The following is a 13,601-nucleotide window of genomic DNA, read 5'->3' on the forward strand; positions in this document are numbered from 1 at the left end:
GTTGTCTCCAATGTCAATGAAACTGTCATCCAGCAAAATGGAGCAACATTAGAGGAATTGAAAACTATGGTGTCATTTGTACATCTCTATAAAATCCTCCATTGCAGAGAAATCTCACATGCAAATAACTTTGGCATCCCTGACTTATTGTTCAATTTAATGCTTAGCATATTACAAGTTGTCTCTAGATTTTAGGCATTATATATCACTTCAAAACATATCTTGCAATACATAATATATGTCTACTATAGCTTTTATTATACACATTAAATATCTCCATGTAAATTTGATATGCAATCATCAAACCCAGATGAAATAAACCCCTGAGTTATCAGCTGAGTGTTATGGTGTAAGATAAATGGAGAAATTGATCATTAACATTAAAAATAATGATTAATTTAGCAGAATTATTTTAAAATGTGTACTGAATTTAATAAATAGAATATAGTATATACCGTCAAATGATTTATCATGATGTATGAGAGCACCAAAGAAATAGTTTCTATCAAAGATAGTAACTAGCTAATCAATGATTTCTAGTCGATTATTAATAATCCCTACTCTCATATTGTGTATGTAGTTTTCCATTTCAATGTGGATCTCCCTTTTAGTTTAATAGTACAGATTAAATGTACATTCTACTGTATTTATTATATTTTTTAACATTTTTATTAGAAAATGAGCATTATCTTTTCATTGAGTAGATACCTACTTCTTTGTTTTTGTCAATATTGTTATCACTTGGTGATAAGCATTTCAATTGGATTTTTGAAAATAATGAATTAACATGTGCACTCATGCATAATCATTGTACTCATCAAATATGTACCTACAGCTACCATTTCAAATCACATAATACAAGATTCATTTTCAAAATGCACTGTGTAACATAAGGGTCTGTTTAAGTAGGATTAATTGATCCTACTATATGTGGTCTACATTAACTGCCTCTGAGTGAAATTACCTCTTATTGCTTAATAGTTTTTTTTGTTTTAGAAAAGCATTCATTTAATTGATTTAAAGATTATAGCGGCATGCCTCCATTGTGAATGAATTAATGCCAAAATATTGCATGGTTGTGCCTTTGCAATGTATACCTAATTTACATCTGTCTCAGGTGGAAATTACATCATACTTGTGATTGCATTGGTACCTACATGTTCATTCTTGTTTGGTTTGTTTAGAGAACTAGTTAGCGAGCATGCTCTCTGTTGCGCTGATGTTTTCTTTGTTGTAGCTGACCTGTAGTTGTTTTATAGGTACAACTCCTGTGGCAGCAATTGGCACTCAGGATTGAAATTACTTCGTTACCCGTGTGCCATGGCAGGTTGGTTTTGCTTTGTTTTGTTTTTTTTTAAATGATCATACCAACCCTCCAAATTAAATGCACTATGAGGCAGCATTATTCTCCTTTCCATTATTATTTTTTCACGATTTTAATTCCAGTCCTCATTCACATAATATTCAACTACTAAAAACTGGATTTGGTCATTTGAAGCATTTGTAAATGTTGACCCAATTCCTTATTTGGATTATTTTTCAATCTGTTTTGATAGGTTTCAGCTGATAAAGTGATGGAAATTTAAAAAAAATAGTTTTTCAGCTGCCTGCATTGCAGAATTTTCCACCATTATTTAGTACCTATCTATTCATTTTGCATTTTTGATGTGTTTTTCCCAAATTTTTCTCTTTTTAAAAACAAAGTAAAAAGTGCATGAAAATAAGTTTTCAATTTTAAAATTCATGTTGTTTAACTGATGAATTATTTTTTTCAATATCTATGTACTGGCAATGCATGTTTCATGGTATGTAGCAATATGCAGTTATTACACAGACATCTTGCCATTATGTTTTGCTTATGTGAGTACACATTCTCCGGTGAGTTTCTTTATAGGACGTTGTTTAAAGGGGATGGGGACAAGTTATATGCAATGGCATCAGTTATGTAGAAGGCTAAAATATGTAAAATTACCTGTAAAAAAAGTTCCATGAAAGGTACATGAAGGTAAAAAATACCTAATTATATATAAACATAATATTATTGTTGATAAAAGAATAGCATAAGTTCCCTTGTAGCAGTGACACATATTTTTCTCTAGTGTCTGGAGATCATTTCTATTTAAGAGCACTTTTCTTCCAAAAAATGATGCATAATTAAAATCAATTGGTCAAGCGACATTGTAAACTAAACAAAGACTTGCTTACTCAGCAATTACTGCTCATTCAAAGTCTTCAAGACCCCACTGTACTGCATCCACTTTTCCTGTCACCTTTGAATTTCTCCCAGAATCTTCCCTTTTCCAGCTGCTTTCTTCTCTTATTAGGCCCACCTATTCTTAATTTGTTTTATTTCCATCCATGTCACTTTTTACATTATTTACTCTCTATTCTCTTGTCTCAGTGGCCAAGTTTTGAAGCCATGTAATTCTACAATCCATTTATACATTTGAAAAAAACCCTCATCTTTGAAAAATGAATTTACTTAATGAAGTTCATCGTTTAAATGGCCCTAGTACTTTGGTCTTGTTCATCTGAAACACTTCCTTGATATGTGAACTGTTCTACATCTACTTCTGTTCTGCTCTAGTTTATTACTTCCAACTTTGATGTTCTGTGCAGCCTTTCTATTTCATGAGAACTTCATTTTCTTCGGATGAATTGTCATCTCAAAGCCTTCACACTGGTTTGATAGAGCACTCACAAATGACTAAAATCCTTTAGCTGACTGGTTAACTAAAATTTGATTTTGCAAACCTTTCTGATAAAGTGAGTTAACAATCGATGAGCATTAATCCTACCTCAGGCTTTTACTGTACCTTGTATACCATTTCCTCCACCTATATATTGAAAAGCATAAATGATAATGGACATTTGGTCTTATCCCCCTGCCCAACAATGCCCATCCTGATTCTCTTTCCACCACATGCACCTATATAGCTGGAGGCATGAACTGATTTTGATTAAATTGCCTATCCCTCCAATTGACATCTCTATTCTGTAATGCTTTCCTTTATTCTGCACAATTTATGTTGGAAAACACCTTCTCGAGCATTTCCAAAATGAGTAAACTGTTCCGCCTGCTCCAATTATGCACTCCAATTTTTATTGAGCTTTCATCTTTCTCAATAATCTGATAACCTCTGGCCATTTCACCCCATATCTATCATGCTGATTTTCTAATGCACTCAGCAATGATTTCAAGCATTTGGTTGACTGGATAATCAAAGCTTGATCATTCACAAAACTAAGTGATTTACTGACTTTTATTCCCAACTTCAGTGCTGCCCACACATCTTTTACCATTTCCTACACATGTATACATTGAAATGCCTGGGTGATAATGGACACCCCTGTCTTACCCCTCTTTCTAGCACCGCCAAATTGGACTCTCCATCTGTCATATGAACCTGAGCAGTCTGATACTTGTACAGGTTGACGATAAGTCTCCTATACGTAAAATATATACTCGCATCTTTTTGTGGACTTCCTCCCTCATAAATACTACAAATAAACATGTAATAACTCATATAATTGAAAATATTGTCGAAGTAATTGCTAAAAAAACTGGTGTGTATTTTTACTAATATATAGGTAGTGCCATTGTGCAACATTTTAGTCTATTGGAATGTTGTGAAGCATGAAAATTTTAAAACTTTAAATGTAAATACACATTAAAATTATTGTAATTTATGGAACACTCATTTTTTGTTGGAAATAATGCAGTACATTTAGAATAAGGTCTTGGAAAACTGATTGTAAAATAATGGTATGGCATAGAATTAGAAATTTCTTTCAATCATAGATTGATAAATATATGCCTATACTAAATCCATTACCTTGAATACAGCCTTTGTAATAGCCCTCACCAACAGCATAATTTATCAGCTTTGATGTTTTTTAAAAAAATTGATGCAGGACATAAAATGGAATATGTACCATAAATGAGCACTTTTGATGGAACAGCTATGAGTAAGCATTAGTTTTTTGAACCTCTTTGAAGGAGAGGTGCTCTGTCCTAGTTTCCTCATATTAAATAGCTTTTCCTTCCTCATGGTCCTGCAATTTTCCTTCTTAATTATGTTATATGAAAAGAGTGAAATGCTAGTTGCTTGTGTTTATGTTGTTTTTCTAAAGATGCTCTGATTGTGAGTGAAAGGGATAAAGTATTTGAGTCTCTAGAAAATTAGTATATAATACGAATAAATAATCATATACTTTGAACTAGAGGTAAATTGAAATCAATGAGATAGCTGAGTCATAATTTTCAAAATGAATTTCCACTAAATAAAATATAGCCATTCTTGTTATCCCATTATTGTTAAATACAGGATTAGATCAAACAATAATGTCTCCAATTACAGCACAATAAAGCTTGTTAGCTTCACCTTTGTCATGCATGTTGTATCACTGCCAAACCTGATCACTATAAAGTTGGCATTCAAGGAACTCTCCTTCTTGAATGATTCTAAATTATAATCTATTCCTAAAATGCCATCACACTTATGCTCTACACCTGCTTTCTTACAATGAATTATAATTTTAAATAATTTCTGCTAAGCATTGCAAATAGATAGAACTCATAATTATAAGTAATTTTTTTAACATTGCTCTAAAATGTTCATGAATGGAATTTAAAAGACACCAGCCCCTTATTATCATCAGAATACAATAAATACTTCGAATGTTGCTTATTGTTTTTAGTGAACCAAATTGTACTTTGAATATATTTTCAATTTGTGTAGTAACACATAATTGCAAACAGCAACAACTGCCTTTACCTGGTTTAGTGCAAATATGATAATTTACAGTCTAAAACTGTTTTCATTAAGTGAATTTGCATCTTATAATCTCATATAATCTATCATGTTGCTTGAGCCTCTTTCTGGTATATGGCCATTATTATTGCATAAAAATATTGACAATTATGCAATTAATTGTCAGGCAAGGTTTTATGCATTTTAAGTAGTAAAAGGCTTTTCTTGTTAAATTGCAATTATGCTAATTTGTGAACAATTTTGCTTGAGTAAGATTCACCATAGATATTCATTATAATCATTATATTTCATAAATATTCTCAGTTGTACACTTTCCAAAAATGTCCAGATGTATCTTAGTGCTTAACAAAGTTTTCTGCTCCAACAACTCAGTTGTCGAGGCATGGAATTTTCAATTATTGAAATACCAGCAATTGCCATTGCCTTTCTAGCCATTTTAGGTTAAATTTAATGTTAAAGCACCTTGGAGTGTACTTCTAATTGTGTGACTTTGTTTGACTTCTTGTAAAAACACGCATAACTATTTTGGAGAACTTATAACAAGAAGTGAAAACACAAAAGTCACATGGCTAAAAGTAATGCCTGTCACAGTTATGCAAGCCTGCCACCATTCCTGCCCCCCACTGCCTTCTTCTCTATTTAGAAGCTGCATGCTTACTAATACCTTTTCCTCTGTTTTTGGAACTTATTTTATTGTGGTTAACGTTTGTATGTACGTAGGTTATTCTACCCATTAACTGTCTCTTAAAATGTTTCTGTTTTTTTAAAATTGATTTTCACATTTTTAAACAGGCTTATTATATGTGCAAACATCTTATTACACAGGCTTAAATAGATGCGCGAAAATGTAATTAGACAATGGCATGATTATTATTTGTTCTGCATGCCAGATTGTGAGTTTGTAATAGCAAGCAATAGATGTTGATAATTCTGTAAATATGTAGTTATCAAAGAACCATGTATATGAAGTAAAGGGTTTATACATAAAGCGAATAGATTGTCTTTTTCCTTTACAATAAATTGATAATCACTGTGGGATTGCTACATACTGCATGCCATGTACAGGTATTTCAATGTGACCTGAATGTATGATTTGTAAAACTAAACACACAGGTACATCTACATATGCTCTAAGGTAAAAAGTCATCAAATCTTCATTAAGAGTCACCATAGTGAAACATTGATAAACTATGTCATTACCAAAAAAGGAAAACTTATCTGGCGTCCACTATTTTTATAAAATGGTTATTTTTATAACACAAAGAGCTGAAATTTTAACAGGATGTTTAAATGGCTACTGCCCTGTCATGAGCAAAACCAGTAATCTAAATTTGTAATTTTTTCTCAATTTCAGTGAGAGCATTAGCTACACTTCCTCTTCATGAAACCAGTACAGATGATGATGATTTATCATCACCTGTTCAACCACTTCCTCTTACTCAACAGCGAGATAATTTCTTTTCATAGTAGGGTTTGTTCTTCATAACTCTTCCAATTTTCTGATATTGATCATCAGGAATGTCATAAAAAGGGTGGAGTGCATAGTGACGAAAAATGAGAGTTTACTCTGTGGAATGGCCTTGTTTTGGAGAACTTATCATAAGGACTGTGTTAGTGAAAGGGTGTAAAGAGACTTGTTAATTAAACTTTTATTATTTTATCAAGTGTCATATGTAAGCCCTTGGAAATCACAGGGTTTATCTATGAAAAAGTGCTTCCATGAGGTTGCATAATATGAGTCCAATAATTAGTATTAAGGATGTGAAAATATTTAGTAGAAGAATTGTTGATACTTGAAAATAAATCTTTATCATAACCTTAGTTTTCCCTCTGTTTGTCATAATAAACACTCACCAAATAATGTTTCTTAATGGCTTTTTCAAATGTGCAATAGCACCTCAGTTATCCAAGCTTGACCGACAGTATTGAAAATATAAGGCCATCAGATCATAGGACTATGTTTTAATGATTTTGAAGCATAGTTACATATGATGTATATAAAATTTGATGTATGTTAAAAGAGATTTTTTAATTATGCTTGTTAATTCCCCTTTTTAGTCCCTTGATTTGTCTTGCATATAGATAAATATAGCCATCAGGGACTTGTTTTTTTATTATGTATATTTATAATAATTTGATGACACAAATTTTGTAGTAAATATACAACCTGGTCTCATTTACATTGGATAAATGGGGGTACTATTCAGCAGCAGCTATTTTTGTAGTATAGATGTTTTACAGAATCACTTTTGTTGATTTATGTTGTATGAACAGTCAGGTGACATAAATGAAAGCAGCAATTTTTTTCATGTCCTAAGGTTGTGATACATGGAAAAGTGCCTGTTCATTTGAAATTAGTGTACTTGTCAAATTGCACATAACAGTATTTAAATGACCTCTGGGAAAACACAGAATTGGTGCAATGAATTATGTACATATTTAAATATTTGTTAGATTGTTTCTTTTGTAAAATGTAAACATTTTATTAAAACCAAAATTTTAACAGAAACCACTGTGATACTTTATTTTGGTAAAACCAAGGCAATGCTAAGATAGTAAAAAATGTTATGTTCTCACTATCCAGTTGTTTATAATTCCCAATTTTTTCAGTTTTTGTGTTATGCAACTTTTGCTAACATAATGCCACAATAAATCAAGGGGTCCAACAGTGATTACAAAATCACTATTGACAGAATTCATAAGTATTTCCAATGAAGAGTAAACATGAGAATAGTTCAGATGCGCAAAAGAATCATCTATGGTAAAGGAAAAAATCATACTGAAACCTTCTCAATAATAGCTGAATACACTAATTACACTGACATAATTAGTATACCTGATTAGCATAAAAATACTGTTATACAATATAATGAATAAAAATCATCGATTCATCGTAATCATTCTCCAATACATCAACGATCTTGGTCAAGTTAGTGCATCATTTCTTCATCCTTAGTTCAAGTACACCAGGCTGAATTATGTTTGAATATAGTTTATCTTGGGACAATGTAGTTTGCAAATTCTACCTGTAAACGCCAAGTAATTCGTACACTAATAAAAAATAATATTGTATACAAGAATATTGTTAAAAAATTAATCCAATTAAAATAATAGAACTCGAATATTAGAAAAAAAACTCTGCTAATACTCTTCTTTCTTATGACGCTTCATTTTTGTAATTGAATATTGCGCCATTTCTGGCCACTGCACAAGGCGTATGATTGGCTGATAAAAAACGAGTGAATGCTGAAATTCGTTTGTTTTCATTACATAAACGGCGAAACTTGCGAGTGGAGGATTTGCAAGCATCTGGGGTGTAAATAATTTATATTGCTACCTGACTTGGCGTGAAATTGTTGGAAAACGCTCAATTTAGCGAAATGACAATGATCCTCTCTCGAGTTTTAGGACTGTTGTCGAAGAAGGTATTTGGAATTATGGAGAATTTAATGCACTCTAATTTTCATTCTTACATGAAGCCCATGTTAGCCATTGATTGAATGCTATTTTCAGGACTTGCAAATCGTGTCACGCAGCATTTCAGTTAGTTCTTATTGTCTCAAGAACGATGATATGGTTACTCCTACGCATATCGTCGAACCTCAAATTCCAGCATATGAAGAAAAACTAGACGAGCCCGTCGCCGTGAAACGAGCCAGGTAATTCAGTGTTCTAATTGGCATTGCATTTTTGTTGTTTTTACATATACGACATCAAAAATGAGAATTTAACATAAAACACTCGAAGAAAATGTTCAAAACATAACTGTATTTTTGAGAAGTTTAATTGGTGATTTAGCCCTCTAGGTTGGAATACATAATGCAGACCGTTTATTTGCTAATCCTACGATTCGGTACTGCTCTGAACATGTATTTATTTTCAGGAAACGAAATTTTCTAAATCCGAAGTATTTGAACATTAACCGTCAAACCTCAATCAAGTGTATTGTAAAGTAGTTCATGTTAAAAGTGTTGTGTAGTAATGTATTGATAAAGTATACCATATTGGTTTCAACTCCGGTTGGTATGTAGCCATTTATCCACAAAAGAATATAACTAAATAAAATAACGATACGCCTTCTTACGAAGTCAGTTTTCTCTCTTTGGAATATTGTTCCCATTCTTTAAAGCTACATTTTTCTAAATTAATTTAATAGGTAACTTAAGGGCTGACTATATATTGCAAAAATTAGTACGAAATTGTGTAGTATCTGAGATGTTGGGTCAACTCTCTAGAGATATATTCATTTCACATCACCGGTGGATACCTATCTTGTTGCTGATGTTGTTTATTCCCATTTGGCGTATCCTATGCCAAATATGCAATTTTTATTTTGTGCTATCTGGTCTTGTGTGCATTTAAGCGGAGGACTTCACGATGGCTTCTATCCTGGCCTTAATATTTCTTAAGATGATAGGCTGAAAGCTATGGACTTTCATTCTGGCATACTTTATAAATATAATTCTCAAACCGGCATGCCTATTAATGGATAATATGTGAATAATTCTCTAGTTGTCTCACCGATAGTCTAATTCATCTAGCAGCTTTATTTTACATATCCTTAAAATGTGTCGTCCCATTCAATCCTATGCTCAGTTTCAGGCTTTCCTTTCATCTCTGGCTCCTAAGTTATTGACACTCCACATTCCTTTGAATTATTTCAGTCACTTTCAAATATTCCTTCAAGGTTTGCTTCTGAAGGAAAAGTTAAACAGACCTGCTTGTAATATTCATTGTTGGCATCAAACATAATATGGTAACTGTCGTAGTATATATCCCACTCAAATCTGCAAGTTAAAGTCTACTACTCAATCAATGATACTGTTCTCAGCTTTCCTTGCTGCATGGATTCCATATGCAAGGATGTCTATTTATACTTTATTTTTTAGGATTATCGTACTTAGTCTACTTTTTACTTAGAGGTAACAGCCTTCATACCACCCATAAAGCCTACTTTGTTCCTTTCCCCCACTTATCCAGTTGTTACTCCCTTCCATCGCCTTCCTCTCCTCCCATCCATAGCATTCAGTTTCCCAACATCTCTCGAAAATCCACACCCTGCCTCTTCCTTTTTCTCTCACCATAATATGTAAGACTTCTCTTTATGTCACCTGAAGGAATTTAATCTCATGAATTTTGTTTTTTTTAGGCTGCTGTATCAGTCACGGAAGAGGGGAATGTTGGAAAATGGTCTCTTGTTGAGTACATTTGCTGCTAAGCACCTTGACAAGATGTCTGAGGAAATGTTGACTGAATACGATCGCCTTATTAATCTTCCATCAAATGATTGGGACTTGTATTATTGGTCAACAGGTAATTCATCATTTATTCCTTTTTATGATTTCACATTTGAATTGCTGAGATCCATGTTTGTTAACAGGCCATTTTTAATGAAGGTCTGAGATAAAAGAAGATACTGTGGTTATTCGATTCATCTTCCATTCTGGTTTGGAAGTCTTTTGGTGAAAAAGAAAACACAAAATGAATTAGATTTTCTTGACAGTGTTCCCTAAGCATATCCTATCATCAACCAATTGTAGTAATGCTTATAGTGAGTCCGTATTATATTCATTCTTCTCAAGCTCCTCAATTCTGTTTCTCCCAGATTTCTTTTTTATTCTTGTCATAGCTTATGTGTTACTGTTTTTGAAAAGAACATAACCTTCACATGAGTATTTTAGAGGAGAGTTAACTCCCTCTCAGACTAGCTTTATATCTAATATCTCTGTTAGTTCCTTCAGATGTAATACTTTATGTTGTTACAATCTTCAGGCCATCCTCACATCCTCCTTCACTGATGGTGGTCCTTCTTAATGATGGAAGGAAAGAATTTTCTTTTAATAGTTTCTTCCTTTGTCCACTCATGCATGCTGGTTTGTCAACTTGTTGTATTCAAAATTTTGTCGTCATTGTCATCAGTTTTCCAATCCAAAGATTGGCCAACAGTAGTCCTCCATCATTCCCTTTCTAGTACTTGCACCCCAGCAACATAATATGTTATCCATAAATCATCCTTCTTCACTTGGCCTATGTCTTTGTCCCATTGATTATGCTCTAACAAATCCCGGCATGGTTTCAAGGCATGCCCAATCAGTCTGTTTCTTCTTTTTCTTATTAAATCCTGTGTTGTCTTTCACTATTCTTTGTACTGTGTGTTTCTCATTTCATCTGTGTCATTATTCTTCATCATTTACCACCAGGTGTCAACCTTTTATTCTTCTCTCTTCTGCTTTTTAATTGGTTCACTTATCTAATTCTCCAAGTGCCAAATTCACCATTAATGCTTTAAAATCTGTGTAAATGTTAATTTATTGGCATGCTTTCCTTCCTTCTTTGAGTGCTGTGCAGAGTTGCCTCTTTGTGGTTAATCCCTTTTAGCTTTGAATAATCTCTGCATGACGAGTGATGAGCTCCTTCCATTCCAGGTCTCCAGGTAGATGAAACAGTCCACTCATTTTCATTTCCTTTCTCTCAATGCGACATCATTAACTTGGCATGCTTTTAGTTTATTTTTACTTTTTACATGAGTTTTAGTTTCTGTTTATGTTCTTTAACTTTAAGTACCTGGTTGGTTGCATTTAGTAATACCTACAGGTCTATTGGAATTTACCATTAGTTTGATGTTATCTGTAAAATAGATCATGCTAATTTCTTTACCATTAATTTTAATTCCTTTCGTGGTCATTCCTTGTCCTTCATTTATTCCCTTTTTCAAGTATGTTCATTAAGCCTGGTGAGGGATTGCTTCCTTGTTTCTCGTATTCATTTTTAATCCTATAGTTCTTCAATCTTTCATTTGTATTTTGGTGGGTAGTTCTTCTGTATTGAAATCCATGCCTTGTGTTTTTAGTAATTTGAATTCATATATTGTTCCACTCAACCTTGGCAAAGGCATGCTCCTAAGTTCACAAATGCCACAGAAAATTGCATTTCCTTCATTGTGTAAAATTCTATGCGCCAGTATATTTACTGTGCATGTTCTGCTGTTTTTCCTGAATCCAAATAGGTATTCCTGCTGATTTATTCAATAATTTCCTATATCCCATGGCTAATTAATTGTATATCCTGAATGCATGGGACAGAAGAATCAAATGTTTGGTGTTCATCACATCCAAAATTGTCATCAGTTTTTCTGTGTTTCAATGAACAATTTTTTCAATGTGAATTTCCTTTCTTTTATGTCATAATTATTGCTATGCTATTAGCAAACTTTCAAATTATTGTTTCTGTGTTCTTGTGAATTGGCTCATGAATTTAATGTTTCTTAAATAGAATTTGATACTTTTATGAGAGAAATATTGAGTATGGTGGTTGATTAATATTCCAGTAATTCTAATTGACTCCTCTAGGTATTGATTCATTCAAATTGATGCTGTGCATAATTTTGCTTTTGCACTCACACATACTCCTGGACTAATAATAAGAATTTAAAATGTATATTATCTGCGGCTTTAGGTCAAGTACTTGAATGCAACTTTACTTTTAAGGTGTTCGACCAGTTCCAGCTGAATTTGATAACAATGTGATGAAGTTACTTCAAGAGCACATAAAAAATACAGATCGAGAGCTTAGGATTAGGCAACCTGATCTTTATTGACTCTAGTTTGAAATTTTAATGTACATAAACTTGTAATTGTAGATGAAATACCTTATGTAAATAACATTTTCTCTGCTATGTTAGAAAATAAACTATCCTATTGTTTGTAAAAATGCTGTTGATTTTTTCTGTAAGAGGTACAATAAACTATCAGATAACATTATGATGAGTTATGTTCCTTAAAGTCATTATATATTGTGTAAGTCTGCTATTTTAGAATCTGCAAGTTTTATTGTTCGATCTTTCAACTTGTAGATTTGATTTATCGTTATATTTCATAGATATCTTAATGTATGGTGAATGTATGTATTAAAAAAGTCACTCATTATACCGAAACTTGGTCATTACCAATAAAGTTTATATTATCAATAATTAGGTAATTTTTGTGATTTTAAGCAAAATATTTATTATCAACACAGTAATTCAAGGCGTGGATATTAATTAGGGAGAACATTTTTAATGACACCATGGAAACTGTCTTTGTACATTGATGGAATGTAAACATAGCAGTATATCAGGTGCCCTGGGTGGATTGACTACTTTGAAATTTAGTTATTTAAAAATAACTTTTTAAGAGGTTAATTGCAGAAATGAAAAATAGGTTGACTGAAAATAAATTCCACAAAACTTGGGTTATGATTATGCTTAATTGACTAGTATTACTTTTGCTAACTATGTGGCTAACTGTCAAAATCTATAATAATAACAATATGAGAGGGAACTTACTTTTTATTTATGTTACAACAAATTAAATAATCTTGAATGCATAGCATCTCAGGAAAAATTCTAATTAATTAAATATTCTAATTTATCAGATCCATGTCTTTCTTGATTTTTGTTGTACAACTGTACTGGCAATGACAAAATATGGGTATTAGAGATTCAAGGGATGACACAAACGTTGGAATACTGTTGATGAATTATGAAATGCTTAAAATATATTTTTATTTCATTAATATTTACTTCTTTTTCTTACTTGAAACCATTTCAACCAAAAATCATGTGAACAAAGAAAATGTATGTAGGCTTAAACTTAGATGATAAAATCATTTCCTCTGAAGGTCATTATAACCTGATGACCTCATGCAGCACATCCAATGGCGGTTGATAAAGAGAATCTTATGAATAACATTTTCTGAAGAATGGTCTGAATTCAGCACTTCACACTCATGTCAGGGAAAAATTGTTATTAATACTTTTTGCAAAAGCCTTGTAAATTAAAGATGTAA

At 32.4% G+C, this 13,601-nt stretch overlaps 2 protein-coding genes across 2 annotated transcripts in view; both read left to right on the forward strand.

Annotated features, from left to right (window-relative positions):
* The window catches only part of LOC139698577 (uncharacterized), a 56,199-nt gene extending 48,921 nt beyond the window's left edge, over nt 1-7,278 (forward strand). Inside the window, exon 15 of the mRNA XM_071597417.1 lies at nt 6,130-7,278. Within this exon, the coding sequence (XP_071453518.1) occupies nt 6,130-6,242 (113 nt within the window). The 3' untranslated portion in view covers nt 6,243-7,278. The remainder of the gene's footprint in view (nt 1-6,129) is intronic.
* A 758-nt stretch (nt 7,279-8,036) lies between these two features.
* On the forward strand, nt 8,037-12,535 carry LOC139698562 (succinate dehydrogenase assembly factor 2, mitochondrial-like). The gene is made up of 4 exons (XM_071597403.1): nt 8,037-8,200; nt 8,289-8,434; nt 9,925-10,088; nt 12,263-12,535. Exons 1-4 carry the CDS (start codon nt 8,156-8,158, stop codon nt 12,370-12,372), a joined length of 465 nt encoding a protein of 154 aa, XP_071453504.1. The 5' UTR covers nt 8,037-8,155; the 3' UTR covers nt 12,373-12,535.
* The last annotated feature ends 1,066 nt before the right edge of the window (nt 12,536-13,601 follow it).

This window comes from Hetaerina americana, unplaced genomic scaffold (assembly GCF_022747635.1).
Source record: "Hetaerina americana unplaced genomic scaffold, ioHetAmer1.1.p SCAF_89, whole genome shotgun sequence".
Classification (NCBI taxonomy): Eukaryota; Metazoa; Arthropoda; class Insecta; order Odonata; family Calopterygidae; genus Hetaerina; species Hetaerina americana.

Bases quoted from the DNA above. Each gene is read 5' to 3' on its own strand.
- LOC139698562 (XM_071597403.1), top strand. From the start codon at position 8,156: ATGACAATGATCCTCTCTCGAGTTTTAGGACTGTTGTCGAAGAAG. The intron at 8,201-8,288 runs GTATTTGGAATT...TGCTATTTTCAG, and splicing joins TAGGACTGTTGTCGAAGAAG to GACTTGCAAATCGTGTCACG. The intron at 8,435-9,924 runs GTAATTCAGTGT...TGTTTTTTTTAG, and splicing joins GTCGCCGTGAAACGAGCCAG to GCTGCTGTATCAGTCACGGA.